Source organism: Lepisosteus oculatus, chromosome 5, assembly GCF_040954835.1.
Source record: "Lepisosteus oculatus isolate fLepOcu1 chromosome 5, fLepOcu1.hap2, whole genome shotgun sequence".
Lineage (NCBI taxonomy): Eukaryota > Metazoa > Chordata > Actinopteri > Semionotiformes > Lepisosteidae > Lepisosteus > Lepisosteus oculatus.
Window position 1 is genome coordinate 17,213,872 of NC_090700.1, and position 18,298 is coordinate 17,232,169.

Here is an 18,298-nt window from a genome sequence, read left to right on the forward strand (position 1 = left end):
TCAGCTTTGTGAGATGTGTCTTTTCTTCCTCTTTGTCAAAAACGTTTATACCAGGTGAGAGACTGTGAAAATTCAAGCACCCAGGTTACAGGTCACAATCTCAATCTTACTATCAGAAGACCCCTTTCATAACTGTCCTGAGGCCCAGTGTTTTCTTCAAAGTAGCAAGAAATGAATATTTCTTGAAAGAATGTAAACAATGAAAACCAAGCACCAGCATCTGTCTAGCATAACAGGTTACAAATATTATGAAATGTAAGAAACAGAACAGGTCAAGAATAACCAAACCTACAAATGTGAAAAAACTGGGGTTGATGTAGTCTTTTAATAATTTTCATTACACTTTAACTGGTATATAGTTTTACATAAGGAATTTAAAATAATTTAAAATGCTTTGCAGTATCATTCTGTGTGCAATATACATAACAGAAACGTTTTCCAAATATATCAGGAACCACTGAAGAATTAGATTTATTCTGGGTAAATTCTGATTAAAATTAATGTTTTATATTAATTTATATTGTTTACATATAAACATTATCCAAAGTATAACATTTACACAAATCCACAAAATATATATTTACTGCTTGGATACAGAGAACAATATCATATGTTTTGAAATAATTATTTCATTTATATGACCGTGCAGTACAACGGCAGAAAAATAAATATCATGTGTTAAAGATTTTGCGGGTACCTGTTTTCAAAACTTCCAAGTGTACTTCACGACTCTCATGTGCCATAATTTAAAAGGGGGAGGACCGTGCTAGATTTCAAACAATTCCACGGCTTTTTCAACAAAATAACATGTCTCGTCCGGAGCACTACAGAGTTTTTTTTTTACACTTTGGTTTATGTTTACATGTAAACAATACCAATTTATTATGTAAACAAATAAGTTTAACTTTTTCTTTCATTCTTACGACTGTTACAAAATGAGTTACAAGTTTCTTTCTCTGGCCAGTGGCTAAATGTCACAGGAAGTGACGGAGCAGGGAGGGAGGATATTTCGCAGTTTTCCCGCGGTTTAAGTGCCCTCTGAATCAGTTGAAACCAGAAGTACTTCTTGTCAAACGTGTAGGGGGGGGGATTTAATACTAACAAACAAAAAAGTATCCAAAGACAAAGACGCCGATTCCAGGAGTGGTTCTCCGCTATTACACTTGCACTCGGATCTTGTTAAAGCCATTGACATGCCTCCAAAGAGACGCAGCGCAGCTCCGAGCGCTCAGCTTTCTAAGGCTGCGGAGGATAAACACACCAACCGCGTCGGTGTCCCCGGGACGCCGGGTAGGATCCCCCAGCTCTCTCTTGAAAGGTAACAGCAGATGCCAAGAAATCGAAAATCTCTCTTGTTTCACGAGGAAGAGCTGGGTTTACTTGACCAGCTGTCATGCTGCGTGTAAACCTTTTGAGAGTGTGTAATGTAGGACCCGTTATGTTTGCCTTTGAGCCGCGCAGAGATTTAAGTCTCATGAATGAGGCTGACACTTGGGTTTTTCTGTTCTACTACTCATCTTCCGTATGCAAGAGGTGCAGGTACTACGCGATGTTTTTATTTCGTAGATTTCTTTCCCCTTTAGCCGGTGAAAAAGATTCCGTTTTTGTTTCCTGTGTTTGTCAAATAGGTTCCAGTCCTCATCAATTATACATTTTCGTCTTTGCTCCGGCCAAACAGACGTTCTTTACGTGTATATGCTTATGATAGATGGAGTTTAAAGTTTAGAAAGATATTCAGTCCCAGTTTGTGTTTAGTATGTAGGTGGATATCATGGCTGAAATATAACTAAAGTACGATAGCGTAAACTTAGTTTGTGCAGAGCGTTAGATCAGCAAAATGCACATTTAAACCTCAATATGAAGTCTCTAGTGTTTATAATGATATTTTAACCCAGCGCTTCATAGTCCTTTCCATGTTAAGATATGCCTCTTGTAAGATTTGTAAGTTAGATCACTTTTAGTGAGAATGGAGCTTCCTTGTGACCCACTGAAGTTTCTTAAAGATCAGAGAGGCTTCAATTACTTATTCTAGAAATCTATTTATAGATTTAAATACTACAATATTGTTAAAAAGCTGTCACCCACACCCCTTTGTGTTAGGTTCCTCCTGTTCTCAATTTTAAATCTACTGACCGTTTGTATTCTCTGATTAATGTTTTATTGTTGATTCTAAAAAAAAAGTCCAGTAGGTTGTCTTTGTCAGTGCCTATTGAGGACTGTCTTAATTCGATACTAAAGCAATGGTCTTGATGCCAGTCAGATGTGAAAATACAACCCACTAGGATATTGCTATCAGGATCATTGTGATTGCACTGCATCAGCAGTTTAGGAAGCTTATTCTGGCTTTGCATGTTTACACATTTCTTTTTGCTCTGTTCTATATTCTGTCTCTATTAATTAACTAACTAAATGTGTGGTCTTTATCAGTTTATAGGGAATGTACTTGTAGGACATTAGCATCAATGTCAAAGTTTCTCTGGACTTCATGAATAAACTATCACTTTAGTCTAATTCTTACAGTGTGAGGATATTAAAAAATCTTGGACACTTTAGCACTTAACCACCTGTGTAGAATAATGTAATGACTTGATAATCTGCCTTATATGTGTACATCAATCGAGCAATATTTATTGTGTTAATTACAGCTTAAATAAGAACACATGGCACAAATTAATATTCCACTCCATAATAATAAAATAGTAAATAGGCAAATCTGCTTCATTGCTAAATACTACAAGACGTTTCCGTTATCTGTTGAGGCTTAAATACTGCCATCAAACCAAATTATTTAACACTGAGAGGAAATATTGCTTTACAGCTTCACATAAGACTAATAAACAACTGAAGGGGAAGTGTTCAGATCAGGAATTTAAAACTGTCATAGTATGCAAGCTGCCCCTGTACAAAACAAGAAGACTGAGAAGCAAGCACGGAAAAAAAATCATTAAGTTGAAAGGACTCTGCATGGAGCTCTGTTTATAACTATTCTTAATACACCTTTAATGATGCATCATTTCACGCCACCATACAATAAAACTTTTGAAAGAGACAGGTAACCATAAGTTAATACAACTAAAAGCTAGAATGTAAAAGTGAGTGGTCTGATGTGGACTGGGCGATCATTCCGCAGATGACGACAAAAAGTATTTTCTCTGAGCACCAGAAGGAAAAGCATAGATTAGATAAGATTTAATTGACCCATGCAGGAAAAAAAGGGAGAAGAAAAACAGCACATTTGACTATTACAAAAAATAAGAAAAACATTGCTCATTATACTATTAAAAAAAAAGCAAAACATTCCGCATCATTCTATTGCACAGTATAACACATAACAACATGTAACATTTATAACACATCACAAAAACATATTGCACTCAAGTGGGTGGTAAGAGTCAAAATTGTGTTTATCCGTGACATTTGCATTGACAGTATTAATGGATAGTGGAACAAAGGAATGTTTGTATTGGTTTGACATGCTGCTGAACTTTGGAGCAAACACTCTCAACATGAGTGACCCGCACAGGTAACGGTCTATGTGTACACCTAAGTATTAATATGAGTCAACCTGAGTGATAAGTTTGTTGTGGATTACTACCTGTAAGTGATCAACTGTTCTGGGATCAAAAACTATTTCTTTTTAGATCTAGATCTCCAATTGTTCTGAACATCAGCCTCTCACTTGGTACTGAAACAAGGCCCGTGTCCAAAAGGGGCAACCGATGTGTGTTTTCAAAGGATTAACGGTTCACAGGTGTAGTTAGGAGCCCAAGCTTTCGTCCCCTTTAAGGTGATGAGGAGCGTTTAGAACTTATCCATTTCGGATATGTTCGGGGAGGTTAAAACAGATAATTAATTCACATGCATTTTACTTTTGGTTAAAGTTGACTAACTGTAGTGAGGAGCATATTTTATGTACACTGAATCAGTGGATTTATCCTCCATCACACTTTTTTAGTAAGACTGTTGGTCTTGAAGGTAATTGAAGCAGTTTTGTGGTCAGACAAAATTCTCCTTGTGTAAAACTGTTACATAGGTTGGGATGCTTAGTTCTCACTGTCAAGAGACTGTAGGCTGTTTCTGTAGCTTATTAATTCATAATAATAATAATAATAATAATAATAATTGCTTACACTTATATAGCGCTTTTCTGGACACTCCACTCAAAGCCCTTTACAGGTAATGGGGACTCCCCTCCACCTCCACCAATGTGCAGCATCCACCTTTTTGTGGAGAATTGAGAATTGTATCATTTTATAGACTTCATAGCAGCATTGCATAACCGGTTCTTTTTTCCTTTCCAGTATGTAGTTAATAACTGCTTGTTCCTGTAGGAATATATTTATGGTTTGTCTGGTCTTTGCGATGTTTTTTTGCCTTCTCCAAATAAGGCCTTCAAGTACAACAGTTGTGGTGTAATGAGTTCTCCATACTGCAGTTTTCAGGCCAAGCTATTGTTGTTTCAGGCACAAAGACAAGGAGCCCCCATTTGTCTCGCTGTGCCAGGAGCTGAGAGTGACAGATGAGGTGTGCAACCTGGCCTGGAAAATATGGGAGACGATGGTGGCCTCGGTGGATATTGTTCTTGTAAGTACTGGAGAGGAAATATGATACATGATGATATGGAAGCCAGTATCCTAAAGGTGCCTGTCAGTGCTACCACCTCTGTAGCCTGACTTTTCAGATCTCAGAAGTTAAGCAAAGCTAGGCCTGTTCACTGCTGGGTTTTGGAGACCTCCAAGGAAAACTGAGTTGCCAATGCAAGTGATGGTAGTGGACCACCAGGTGGCAGTCATTCCCCTGAGCCAGAATTTCCTAAGCAAAAGCACTGGGGACAGTGTTCTGTTATCCTTTAGAATACCTTAAGTTAAGGTTCCCCTGTCATTGTTCTAAAGAATGGGGGTGTTCACCCCAGTGTGTAATGCCTCAATTCCATGCTGGGCTTGTGCAATCTGACCTCCCTTAAGTTCCTTCTTATATTAATTGGTGAAGCTGTTTTTCACCTCTCCACATGATCTGCTGTGTAATGGGCTGCGGGCGCAGAATGACTGCCATCTATCACCCAGGTGGGACATTTCACTGGTGAATGAAGTGGATGTTGTCCTGTATGTGAAGTGTTTTAAGGTCTTTTTGAATGAAAGGTTCTAATGAATGAGGCAAATTTGTATTTAAAAAAGTGTTGGTAAAATTCTGGTTATTAAACCATTTCAAGTGTAGAATTTTAGAACCAAAGGGTTTTCTGATTTTCATCCCTGCAGCACTGTAAATGTTTAAATATTTGATTCAGTTGCTATTTTGTTTTTCACTGTGCCAGTCAAATATGGTGCCACTCAGTACAATACCTCCTGCTTAGTCTGAATACCCTGTATTGGGGTGGCCTCACTGTAAATATAGCTAAAGGACAGTCTTGTTTATAAAACTTGACAACATTTATTTAGATAAGATCACTTTATTAGCCATATACAATTTCTTGCATTAGGAATTTGTCTTTTCGCATACCCCAACTTGCTCTCCATGAGACACACAGAGAGGGAGAAAAGCTTGGGGTCAGAGCGCAGGGTCAGCCAGTGCCCAGTGGAGTAGGATTCCTCTGTTTGTTGGCTGCAGGATACAAACCAGCAACCTTCCAGCAACAGGCACAGATTCTTAGCCCCTTATTTTATCTCTCTCCCTCCTTTTAATCTTCAGTTAATAATTAAGCGGATTCCTTATCTTAACTGAATAATTTATAACGTGTTTTTTCTTGAGACATTACAAACTTCCTGTCAGTGTATACTGCATATGTGATGGTCATATCCTTAAACACGAATTTGCAAGGATAAGGATATAAGAAAGACAAAAGGTTTACTGTTTGGTTGTTAGTAGCTAATATAAGGATCTCTTTTATCTTTTTTTTTAAAGTAACCAGAGTATCAGCTTCAGATTCTCATAACCTTCTGAGTAAAAGTGCCACCTATTGTTAAGTCTTTTAGTTTCCATAGGTTCTTGGGTTCATGTTATATAGTTGTTTCAGGAGAGGTTCATTTGTTTGACTTGAATATTGTCCCTCATAGTCATCGTCTTTATTCAAGAGCAAACAAGTTGATCTGTAGTCTATTATACAGTTTTAACATCCCTTGATACATCTGGTGAATTATCAGGGGAAAATAATTAGAGGCTACATTGGACATAAACAAGAAAAAAATAAAGTAGGATAAGGAATGTATAAATGTGACCTACAAAAAAGCCTCTTTAATAAGAAATTGTTGTTGTATGTGTTCTGTATTTACACACTTTCTCAAGAGTCTTGATCAAGAAATGAAGGTAAAAAAGCTTATAGCTTTTAGGAATCAAGTTGAATAGTTTTAATGGATGTGAAATATTCTAAAATAAAACCTGAAACATTCAAAGCCTGCTTGTTAAGTGAAAGTTTTGCCCTTGGAAAGAGACTGCAAGTCTTTATGCAGCAATGGTTCAGTTTAGTTTGTACTGTGAAACTCTGCATAATCCATATCTGCCCCTAGAATGCTTCTATTAAATACAAGGTTAAAAAAAACTCTTCCCGTTTTCTCTTTTGAATTTGCTTTAGGACACCAGCCGCAAACACTGGGGTGCCTGTATATTTGTAGCTGCTACAGACCTGGATGCCATGACTTTCACAATCACGGAGGTACAGAAGACAGTGGGTCTGAAGTGAGTATTTCAGTTTTTTCCACATGGTCACCCACTTACTTTCTCGTCTTGTTTGATCTGGGATTGACTGAGAGTCAGTTTAGCCCTTCCACCAAGATATTGGAGAAATGGAAATGTTGCTGGTGTGGTGTGAGTTTAAACAATGCCTTTAACTTCTTTAACAAGCAGTGTAGTATACCTGTATGCCGATGTACTGCATCTTCCTTATGTTGACAGAAGGAATACAGTATATGGACTTTCCTTTATTTAAAAGGTTAAACTATTCCATTTACAGCTTAAAATGTGGGTAACAAAACATAATATATTTTCTATGTGTGGATGCTTAACAGAAGCCTTCCTTTAGTAATTAATTAATAAGAGTGAATGAAATTCTGTTTTATTGCACACAGGAGGACATGATTTAGAACGTGGCGGGTGAAATAACAGCCATCTGATGTCCTGTTTATCTTTCAGTGTTGTTGAGTTTTTTAACCTTTTGAAGAAGATGGACATCAACATGGATACCATCAGTGTTAAAGTGAATACTGCAGTGTCCAGACTTGAAAAGAAGTATGAAGTCCTGCTAGCTCTGTTTCAGAGGTTTGAACGGTGAGTACAGCACTGTGGCCACTAAGGGGCTCCCTCACACTGTTTTGCAGACAGGCAGTGTTATTTGAAAGTCAAGAACTGTGTTGTGAATGAAACTGTAAAATTTCACACCCTCTGTATTGCTGAACTGGTAATCTGTCATGTGATGTTAAGCTGGTTAGGTGGTTTAAAACTGCTGGTCAATTGTGAAAAATAAAAAATGTACTTATGCTAAATTATAACTTTTAAACAGAGATTTGGTTTTCTAAGATGAAAGGTATAGTTATTTATTTACAGTCTGCATCTGCACTCAATCTCTTTCTGTTCTGAACAACTATCCTGGATGAATCCAATACCATGGTGGCACTTATCAATTTGTATCGTGGTACATGCTTGATGTTTACTCTTCATACTTACAGGATTTTGTTCTTCATTCTTAGTTTTTTTTTAGCTCACCGGTGTTTTTGTTGCATTTCTTTCACTTAAGGCTTGACAGCTTAATATAATGAAAGTGTCTCCTTCCTGACTTTTTAGGTATGGTCTTTAATAGTTTTCAAAACAGTGTGGCAGCAAACGTATTTATTTGGCTCTTTCAGAATCGGTAAAATCAATGAGGAGCCGACAAACATCCTGTGGTTCAGCACTGGTAAATAAGGGATTGTGGAAAAAAGACCTGGTGTTTGCACTTAAGCCCAAATCGTGATTGGTAATCCAAGCACTTATATGGTTTCTCTAGACAAAAGGTATTCAGTAAAACTGAATAAGGGCTTCTCACTCTTGGTCAGATAGGATACATTTTATTATAGCATCTCTAGAGGGCAGCAGTGATCACTTTGAATTTTAATTTGAGTCGGTTGCTTCATTGAATGTTGGACTGAATGTATTTTAGTCACAGTATAAAAGAGTTTCATGTCCTGTACCATAAGTAAAGGTATGAAATAACCTGCTCACGTCATTGTTGGGAAAAGATGACTCACCTTCAGTGCTTAGCTTTATAATGCTTTAGCTTTACACGGAAATCTTATAGCTATAATGAGATTATTCTTCAATTTCCTTGACTCACGAAAGGTTGTTTTTGTTCTGTTCGGATTGGTGGATTTGGAACTTCGTCATTTGTTTTTTGTGCATCCAACTCAATAATCGTCACTTGTTAATTATTTTCCGTCCGCAGATGTGGTGTGAAAAAAAAACCACCAAATTAACAGCTTCTTGTTTTTGGTGGTTAAATTGTTAAAGGCTTTTGCTACTTTATTATTTCATTACTTTACCCAAACCTCCTATTTCAGAAGTGCATTGACTTACAAGTTAGCTTTGTGGTGATCCAAAACTGTTACCCTGAAGATGGGGAGACGCTTATCTTCTAGTGCTGGTGGAAGGTGAGGTGGTACAGTATGTGCTTGCTAAGCTGGAGCAAGAGCAGTCATTCAGTTGCCCAGTGACCCTATAATAATAATAATAATAATAATAATAATAATTAATATCACTTTATTAACCCTTTACAATTTCTTGCATTAGGAATTGTCTTTTCGCATACCCCAGCTTGCTCTCCATGAGACACACAGACACACAGATAGGGAGAGAGCCTGGGGTCAGAGCGCAGGGTCTGCCATTATACAGCGCCCCTGGAGCAGTTGGGGTTAAGGGCCTTGCTCAGGGGCCCAACGGAGTAGGATTCCTCTGCCGGCTGCGGGATTTGAACCGGCAACCATCCAGCCACTGGTACAGATCCTTAGCCACAGAGCCACCGCTCTGCCCAAAGCCACCCTGGGCTTTGGAGTGTCTTCAAAGGTAGAATGAAGGGACAATGACTGTTACAGGGAACAACCACGTCTGCCATGACTTTAGTTGGCAAATACAAGTATGTTTCAATTAGCTTCTTGAGTCAACTGATTCTGTTGGCAGCACATTCTCTTCTGCTGTACTGCTGTATATCACATTGTAACTTTTTCAGCTAATGTTAGATTTAACAGTGTCAGCATCCACTGGAATGAATCCCCCCTTTATCAGAAAAGTGTTAAATGTAAGACCAAATGCTTTTGAAGATTTGTATGATCAGCAGATTTTTTTTTGCTTGTGAAGGCTCCTTAGTGGTGTTTAGACTTGGTAGGATTTGATATTTATGTTTGTGCTGTTCAAAAAATTATAAATGCTGTCCTTTTAATATTTTTTCAGAAAGTGAGAGACCCATCTTTTATTTAATCTTCTGATGAATAGTCATAACATACTTGTGTTAAAAATGAGGCAACGAGTTAATCTGTATTTACTTTAGATAGAAGCTTCCCACCCTCTGGTCATCCTATATTTACCTTTAGAGTTTTGATATGGTGTTTTATATCCAGCAAAATAAGTGTTAAACACTACCATGCCTATTTAAATGGAAAAGGGCTCTGCAGAATGTGTGTGTGTGTGTATATAGGTCAGTGATCACCAGATTGAATCTGGGCATGCCATTAGAGCCCAGTGGCTAGGAGCTCCAAAGAGGGTGGAGTAGTGGAGTCCAATGGGCTGAGTGCTTCTAGGGATGAGTGAGGCCTTATCGGTTGTGGGATCCTTGGCTGACTGAACAACAGTTCCCTCTGCAGCTCGTAGGATGCGCCTGCGAGTCTGGTGGGTAAATAAGATGACGCTTATTAACCACATTCAGAATTTTCCAGATAGGAATGAAGAATATAAGAAGAGATGTGTGAAACAGTATGCAGAAGCTATACGTAGCTATAGATCTAATGACATTAGCTGCACAGTATAAAGATGTAAACGTGAGGTGCACTTTTAACTGAGTGAATCACATGGGACATGTCCCATTGAGGCTTGAGCTCTATTACAGATAAAAACCTGGGTTGTGTCAATAGCCAGATATGACCAAGAGGCTGCACTTGGCCAGTTGTGGGATGAGCAAAGTATGGGGGGGGGGGGACAGTCTGTGCTCTTGGTGACACAGTGACCTCTGCAGTCACCCAGGTGCTTGCAGGAGTACAGCACTGTAAGTTTGGGACTCCTCCTCCTATTTAAATTGGGACGACTCCTCCATTCGCCACCGCACCTCCAGTACAGGGCTCTTGCCTGCGCCAAGTTAAAAGACAAGTGGCTCGAAGATGCGCAGTTTGGAGGAGGCAGCGTACATCTCCTCATTCTCCCCTGTGTATAGTGATGGGCCAAGATCTGAAAAACAATTTGGCTATTCCAAATTGGGTGGTAATTGCAAAAATGGTGAATTCCCGAATGAAAAAGAAACAAAACGTTTGTGTGCCAGGATAAATTAAAATAAGACCATAAGACATTTCTGGATGGAGCTGTGGGTAAATCTAGACACTGCCTCAGCAGCCCAATCTCCTCTCTTCTCTAATGAATCAGGAAGCTACTGTTTGTAATATCTGTTAATATCAAGTTCTTGCAGCCAACTGGACTTTCAGTATATAATCTTGGGCAGCATTCCGTCAAATTTTAATTCTACCAGTTGTAGAAAGCCTTACATTTACAAAGGTTTGGTTTGGGAAAACTCTTTATTAGGGTTTGTGTACGTTAAAGCTGTACAATTTATTCTTAAATGTGTTGTAAAAAGTAGTGAGCCTTTGTGGGGTAAAACTGCTTAAAATTTAGATTAAACCTTTTCTCTTTTCTTTCAGGACATGTGGTAAAATCTACATTGCTGTCTCTGATAATGCGTAAGTTGAACCCATTTGACTCCATCCTTAGTAGTAATGGACATACCAGGAATATTCTTTCTTAGAAAAGCTTAAGGCTTCAAGCGTCATTAGTAAAAACAAGCAATAACAGTAAATGAACTATCTTTTTAATTAAAACAAATCTTCAAAACGGTCAGGTAGCCTTTTATTTGGTTGTGCTGAAAACAAACCCTGCACTTATAAAATCTCCTTGAAAAGAAACCTTTTCCCAACCCCCTACTGCCAAACCTAACTTAAGGTCTTATAGGTGTGAAGAAACAAAAGCACCTTGCAGAAATCCTCCTAAACCAATGTAGCACATGCAAGCTCCATGCAGTAAAACCCCCCATCAGAATTAAATTGGAACTGTCAGGCAATAGTGCTCAGCAACTAGTTATTATTAACATAGCACTGTTGAAGATCACTGAAGAAGCCCAAAGCTGCTTTTGAAAATGTGTGGAAATTCCCAAGAGCCATATTCAGATTCTTCTTTTGTTCCTTTCTCTTATGTAAGTAAGAGACATATTCTCCTAAAAATTTTGTGAAAATGGATAAGGAAAAAGGATACTAGGTAAAGTGTTTTCTCAAAATAAATCTAAAATAATCTGAAGTATTAAATATCGTTACACACATACAGTAGTCTCACTGCACTCAGAACATTAATAATGTTTTTATTTTCCAACACTAAAATGCAGTAAACTGGATGGAGATAATGAGAGCAAGTGGATTCTGCCTCTATGTCGCCATTAGTCTTGCATGTGTTAGTCGTGTTGGATCTTGTGCAGTGTTTTCATCAGTTATTTAAGACATTGCTATAAGTTCCCAGGAACTAACAGAAAATTGATACAAGGGCATGTAACCATTATTGATGCCTTACTGTGACAAATAACTGTTCTGAAAAATGTCTGCATATTGACCATGTGTAAAAACTTAGGTTAATAATTTTATTTTACTTATTGTTGTAGCAAGCGTGACCAGCTTAAGTGTATAAAATAGCTGAAAAACAACTGTGGGCAGACTGTTTTGTTTTTACCTAAATTTACCTAAAATAACTTATGTGGTCAGCTTTTAGCGAAAATGATTTAATACTTTGTATTTAATATTACTACCACAATGTCAGTGCTATAATTGACTTTTCTCAAATATTTGGCTTTTCTCAAATATTCTGGATATTGTCCTTAAGAAACTCTTAATGAGATGATCTCATGTTTGCTCTGTTGTTTTCTTCAGGGGAAATGCAGGACCTGATGCTAAACAGATTATGAGAAGCTGCTGGACACTATTTCTGTTGGCAAAAGGTTGGTTTCTGTTACTGTAAGATGCAGGTTACTGACCCCAGCATTACTCACTCTGTCTAGCAATCAAACAGAAATTGGCTTTTATCTGACATGCTGCTTAAGTGCATTAGCTGTACAGGGTTATATGTAAGTTTGTGTATTATTTTAATGAAGAGAGATAAACAAATTGACTTTTCTCTGGATGCTTCAGAGAAACAGGCTGTTCAGCATTCTAATGCAGTTTGGCCAACATGTTGTATGAGCATTAAAACATTTGCCACCTGTGTTGACTTAGTTATTTGGATTGTTGTATAAACTTGCTAAAATTGTTCTAAGCATAGGATTACTACTTAAAAATGTCTAGTGAAAAAGTTGAAGTGCTTTTTGAGTCAGAGCTAAATTGCCACTGGTTCAGATGACGTTGTGTTGTTGGAAACGGTTGATAAACAGTTAAAATAACCTTAGAAACACCATACGTGTACAAACGTGTCCAGACTGTATAGTGCAACTGCAGTGAAAAGCAACATCCTGAAATTTAAATTAAGCTACTCTAACCAGCGTTTAAGTCATCCTTCCTTTTGAAGGAAGAGGACATTAAGTAATGTCGCCTTTTTCTATTTTAAAGTGTTGCTGCTTTCGATAGTCAGGTGAATGTGTCATGTGACTCCTTTTTTGTAAAAATGTGATCTCTTCCATCAGCCAGGCTCATCAAGGCAAAACTAGCATTTAACCAGATCTATGATGTTTCTTTAGTAAGTTATGCTGCTGAACTAAATTTAGTGCTTGAATTTCTGAAAGTCAGTGTAAAAGTTGATGGATTCACTTCCATCGATGAACACTGTATATGCAGAAAAAGTTGTCTGGCTTTATTTGAAGTTGAAAGAAGTGTTACAGATTATAGCTTAGATTAAAAAAAAAAACTTTGTAGCTGTATTAGGTGTTAAAAGCAAAAATCGCTGAGTGGTTCAAACAGCAAAAGCACTCATTCTTACTGTAGATTGAGCTTCCTAGCTCAGATACTTTGGTTCTGATTCCTGTGACCAGGGTTTCTTCGGGCATTTAGAAATGTATATAGCTAGTATTCTGCTCAGCAAGACCCTGGGGACTCAGGACTGTGTATCTACAGTCAGTACTAATTCTGCTGTGAGGCTCTGTGGAAGTCCTCCTTCTCTACCTTTGGCATGTTACTGTAAAATTAGTTGATTGGCAGTCAGTGACATTAAATGCGGAGAGGAAAAAAAACAATTAGACATAGCAAAATTCTCTCAAATTACTGAATCTGAAATGATTAGATGTTTAGCTGATGCTAAACATTTTCTGTTTGTGGCTATATTTTACCCAAATACAACATGGTTTTGGTGGGTTTAAATTTGGTCAGAGTTTCTTGGGCTGACTGCACAGCAGCTGCCACTCTGACTGGCCTGTCACCTGTGCTTTGGGCTTGCAGGGTGAAAGAAGTGGGTGCTCTGACTAAAAGTTTTTAAAGAGATTTCTCATGGTTTCTCAGGTAGCTACTGTATGCAGTGTTGTAAATTTGAGTAAATTACCATATTTTAAAATCCTATCTCTGGGCTTGCATACAACAATAATAATGGATTACCCTAATTTTAAATTAATACCCACAAATGAAATATGAATAATTTAAGTTGTGTAATGAAAGAAGCTGGAAGCAAGTCATACAAAACATGTTCTGAGTGCTTGCACAATATTACCAGAAAATGCAAAGGTTTGTCGTGCTGTTGCGTGCGAGTCTTCTTTTTTTCTAAAAGGAACTTTACCCTACTTGTAAAGTCTTGTTGACTTTTGGCAAAGGATTTCCTCTATTTCCTCTTGCTAGCATTTTGCCATTGCTAACGTGTTTGTGAGTTCTGTTCTATTTTTGAGCAACCAGCTCACTTCCCCTCCCCCCCAAAAAGCCCGCCAGACTCTGTCCTCGCTGGCCAAGGAACCATTGACACCCCGCCTCTGATGGCAGTGTTTTGATCTTCCTTTGCTTTCAGGAAATGTGCTGCAGATGGAAGATGACCTGGTGATCTCTTTTCAACTGCTGCTGTGTGTCCTTGAGTACTTTATCAAGCGCTCTCCCCCCACTGTTCTCCAGGAGCCTTTCAGTAAGTGTGAGGCATCATAGAAGCTAAACAAAGGAGCTCAGAGGTTGAGGATCAGGCTGGACAGCCTTAAGCTCTGTTCACGCCATGATATTTCTATATTGGGAGATTTTGGAATATTAAATAAGATAATAAAACTGCTTTTCAGAAGTGTACAAGCCAGAGAAAAATTAAGCTGATTGACTTATTATATCCCAAAATTGTAGCCTCCGCACCTCATGAAAAAATTTGACAAAGCAGTATGGATCACAGACATCTTATGAAATGTCTGATTTTCTTTTTGTCTGAAAATGTACAAATGTATCCCCTTAATAATTTGGAAAACTAAAGGTCTCAAACCTCAAAGCTTATTTTTCACTCTGGTATTAACTGTGAAAACTAACTGGAAAACTAAAGTGAGAATATACAGTATACGTTTTTGCATTGATCCTCAAAATTAAATGTCCTGATGTCTTCTCTGTGAAAAAATATTATTATAATCTGTAAAAAATACATACTGTCAGAGTTTGCAGTTATTTAAATAAAATACTGAGTGATTACATGTATTGAAGTTCTGCCTTCCCAGACATCCAAACCACAACAGAAGTAATAATGCAATTTCTAATGTCTGTCATCATTGCCAAAGTTGATGAATGTCATTCTGTCGCCTTGCCATGGTGTCTTCAAAAATGTTTTTGGGCAAATAGTTAGCCTAGCACGAACCAATCTGGGCTGTCACATGGAACAGCAGGAAGTTGATGGAAAAGCACTTGATGACAACATTGTTAAAACATGGTGTACAAAAGATAAAACCCTCTTGAGATGTGTGCTGAAGAAAATGTGCAAAGACAGAATTTTCTGAATCTTTTATTGGGGATGTTTTAAACTGCCCTCTGTGAAATTTGGGAGTGATGTTTAATAGTAATATTCCATCTGACTGCAAAGTTAAGAGGTGGTTTCTCTTATCAAATTAAAAAAATGCGAGTTAATTAAAGAGCAGGGCCATCAATTACATTTGCTGTTGTGATTCAAGTTATGTGCTTGGACCCAAGTTAAACCCAGTACTGATGGACCCTGTAAATGGTACAAATCCAGTGATCTCTATTTGATGAGAAATACTTGATACTCAACAAACTTAGCGGCCTTGGCCTTGTTTCTAAGTGCTGACAGGTTCATATGGTGAACGCTTGCTGGAATTGTTTCTTTCCTCCTAAACAGAGAGTGCTGCTAATGGGGTTCATAGTACCACCCCAACAAGGACATCACGGCGTGGCCTGGGTAGGGGTGCCCGTGCTGCCCCCAAACCAGCTGACACTGACCTGCGGGTGATGGAGGCCCTGTGCAAGGAGAACGAGTGTACTGTGGACGAGGTGGGACTGGGTTCCTCACATCCGCCATCGCATCACTTTCAGTAAACGCTTATTCAGTTCAGGGTCGGGGCCTGGAGACTTCCTGGGAAGCACTGGGCACAAGGAGGGACACACCCTGGATGGGATGCCAGTCTATCGCTGGACCCAGAGTGTTAAACACAGACACACGCACTTGCAAAAGGAACAGTTTTCCCAGAAGCCACTTAGCCTACCAGTATATCTTTTGAACTGGGGGGGGGGTAAAGTGAAGCATCCAGAAGAAACCCATTCAAGCCAGTAGAGAATATGCAAACTCCATGCAGATAGCATCCCAGGACCCCAGTACTGTAAGGTATCAGTACAACACTGTGTTCACCACTGCGCTCTTCAGGGCCGTTTTCATCCCTTTAAAAATGTCTTGCATTTTTTTTGCACATGTTACATTGTTACTATGGTTTTGTAAAAAGGCTTTATTTTTTTTTCAAAAAACATCTTTAATCTTTGCATGGCAGAAATGCTTTATCATCCTAGGCCTTTCACAGTTAACCATAATTATGTGCAGAATCATTATTTCCCAACATCTGCTTTTCTTTGAAGTTCTCTTATTTCATGTGTTCTGTTTTATTATAAGCATATGTGACAGTTAGCTTTTGCATGTGTAACATATACAATTTTAGATCACAGAAAATAAATGCTTTGAGTAATTTACTTACATCATTTATAAGGAGAATGCCTGAGCTGTTTCTGAAATTAGGGGACAAGCCTTTTCCCTAACTGCTAAACACAATAGAGCCACTTTTTTGTAATCTTGACTGAATCAGCAGTTTAATTTTAGACACTCCTGAATTTGCAGTATCCGTCAATTAAAGCCAAGCTGACAATGGTTCATGTCACCATGAGCGAGCGTTCCCCGAGAATCAATGAGAACACGGTTAAATTTGGTAACAGGAGGGGCAGTAATAGTGGCCTGCCTTTCCCCTGTCAGGGTCTGGGTTAGGCGGGATGCAGGCTTCTATTGTTAATCGTTCAGACCCATTATTCCCCCAATTACCTGTGGGGTGGCCTGCCTTCAAGTGATAGAGCTTCACTGTGCAGTTGGGCCCACCAGTGAGCCCTTTCCTTCCTTTATGCTCAAAATAGATAACTGACCAACATCAATCAGGCATTTTTCTCCTTGGTTAAGAAATGAGTCAGACTAGTATATAACTGGATTCCATTTTTAGCCAAGTTAAACCCACTTTATTTATAATCGAAGACACCCTGTCTGCTGACTGTAGAAATACAAAATAAATGTTCTAACACTGTGATCAGGCTGAAACCTGTTATGCTACAGCATGCATCTTTGAGTTTAATGCCAAATGTAGTATCTGTCCCACTGTCAGTATCACCTTGCTCATTCCTTGTGAGGTGGTCTGGCCTAGATGTTGTAAATAAGGAGGATTCAGATGAGAGGAAGCTATGTAACCGATTTTCAGTAAGAAATTCATGTAAGGGGGTCCCATCTTACCATTTTGTAAAGGGCATCCAGAGTATCAACTTCAGCTTTACCAGGCAGCTTGTCCCATATCCCCACAATAATTTGAGTTACAAAAACATCCTGTTCTTTGTTTTAAAATCCCTTCCACTCTGTTTCCACTTGTGTAATGTGGTTCATGTTTAACTGTTGATTCTCAAGACATCCATCAGGTTGACTGTTAATGCTTTTGAGAATTTTGAATGTTAGAATCAGGCCCCTCTCAAAGTCTTCTCTTCAGAATTAAGAAAGATTATGTTAACCAGTCAGTGTGGGACATTCATTAGAGCCCAAAAATCTATCTGGATGTTTGAGGATGGCAATATATTACTTCTTAATAACCAAAATTGTAAATGGTGTTCCAAATGATTTCTAGTGTGTTTTATGTTATTAGCATTACATCTGATTTAAATTGTGCTGTTAACTAAATATCCTGACATCCTGTCTTTTTATTGCTTTTCCACATTGCCTGGAAGTTGAAAATGATGTACAGACATCCACAGTTAAGTCATAAGTAGCTTCTCCAGGCTTTATTTTCTAGTTGTATTTATTATTGCTACTGTACCTGAGTGCAACACCCTGGCATTTCAGCATTAAGCAGGTAATGCTTTGAGACAATCTACTGTAGCTGGCCTTGCGCTCAGGAACCTGTTTGTTAAGGCTATTCTTTAAAACAGGGTGTTAAGTTATTATATGGTAATGGTACAAAACTAGTTTTTTTTTCTTGTTCACTTTACCATCTTTTTCTAATTCCTCAGGTAAAGAATGTGTATTTCACCAGTTTCGTGGCCTTCCTTGATTCTGTGGGATTGGCAGGCTCACAGGAGATTCCTGAGGTACGTTTAAGCTTTTCAAAAGGGTAGAATCATCAGCAACCACAATTGAAATAATACAATTAGCAATAACTTTTATTAAGTTACTATATATTAAATTAGCATAATAACAAACTTTTGGAAGTGGCTTGCTGCAGTGTTTGCTGTAACAAGGTTTTCCTTGTTCCTCAAGAATCTAGCATAGTTGCCTGCTCTGAAACACCTTTCTATGACTGGAATCATCAGTGGAAGAATTGTTTATACTGCTTTCTGGGCTTTCTGGCACCACACTGTCTAGTTCATCTTCATTTACCTAAGAAGTTACACAGGCCGAGCGAGTAACGTCTCCTTCTTTGTGTGCT

At 38.3% G+C, this 18,298-nt stretch overlaps 1 protein-coding gene across 1 annotated transcript in view; it reads left to right on the forward strand.

Moving 5' to 3' along the window:
* Positions 1 to 1,031: 1,031 nt before the first annotated feature.
* rb1 (retinoblastoma 1) overlaps positions 1,032 to 18,298 on the forward strand; it is an 82,059-nt gene continuing 64,792 nt past the window's right edge. Inside the window, exons 1-9 of the mRNA XM_015341909.2 lie at positions 1,032 to 1,318; positions 4,464 to 4,584; positions 6,566 to 6,669; positions 7,123 to 7,257; positions 10,860 to 10,898; positions 12,129 to 12,196; positions 14,176 to 14,286; positions 15,481 to 15,632; positions 17,883 to 17,960. Coding sequence (XP_015197395.2) covers positions 1,194 to 1,318; positions 4,464 to 4,584; positions 6,566 to 6,669; positions 7,123 to 7,257; positions 10,860 to 10,898; positions 12,129 to 12,196; positions 14,176 to 14,286; positions 15,481 to 15,632; positions 17,883 to 17,960 — 933 coding nt within the window. The 5' untranslated portion in view covers positions 1,032 to 1,193. The remainder of the gene's footprint in view (positions 1,319 to 4,463; positions 4,585 to 6,565; positions 6,670 to 7,122; positions 7,258 to 10,859; positions 10,899 to 12,128; positions 12,197 to 14,175; positions 14,287 to 15,480; positions 15,633 to 17,882; positions 17,961 to 18,298) is intronic.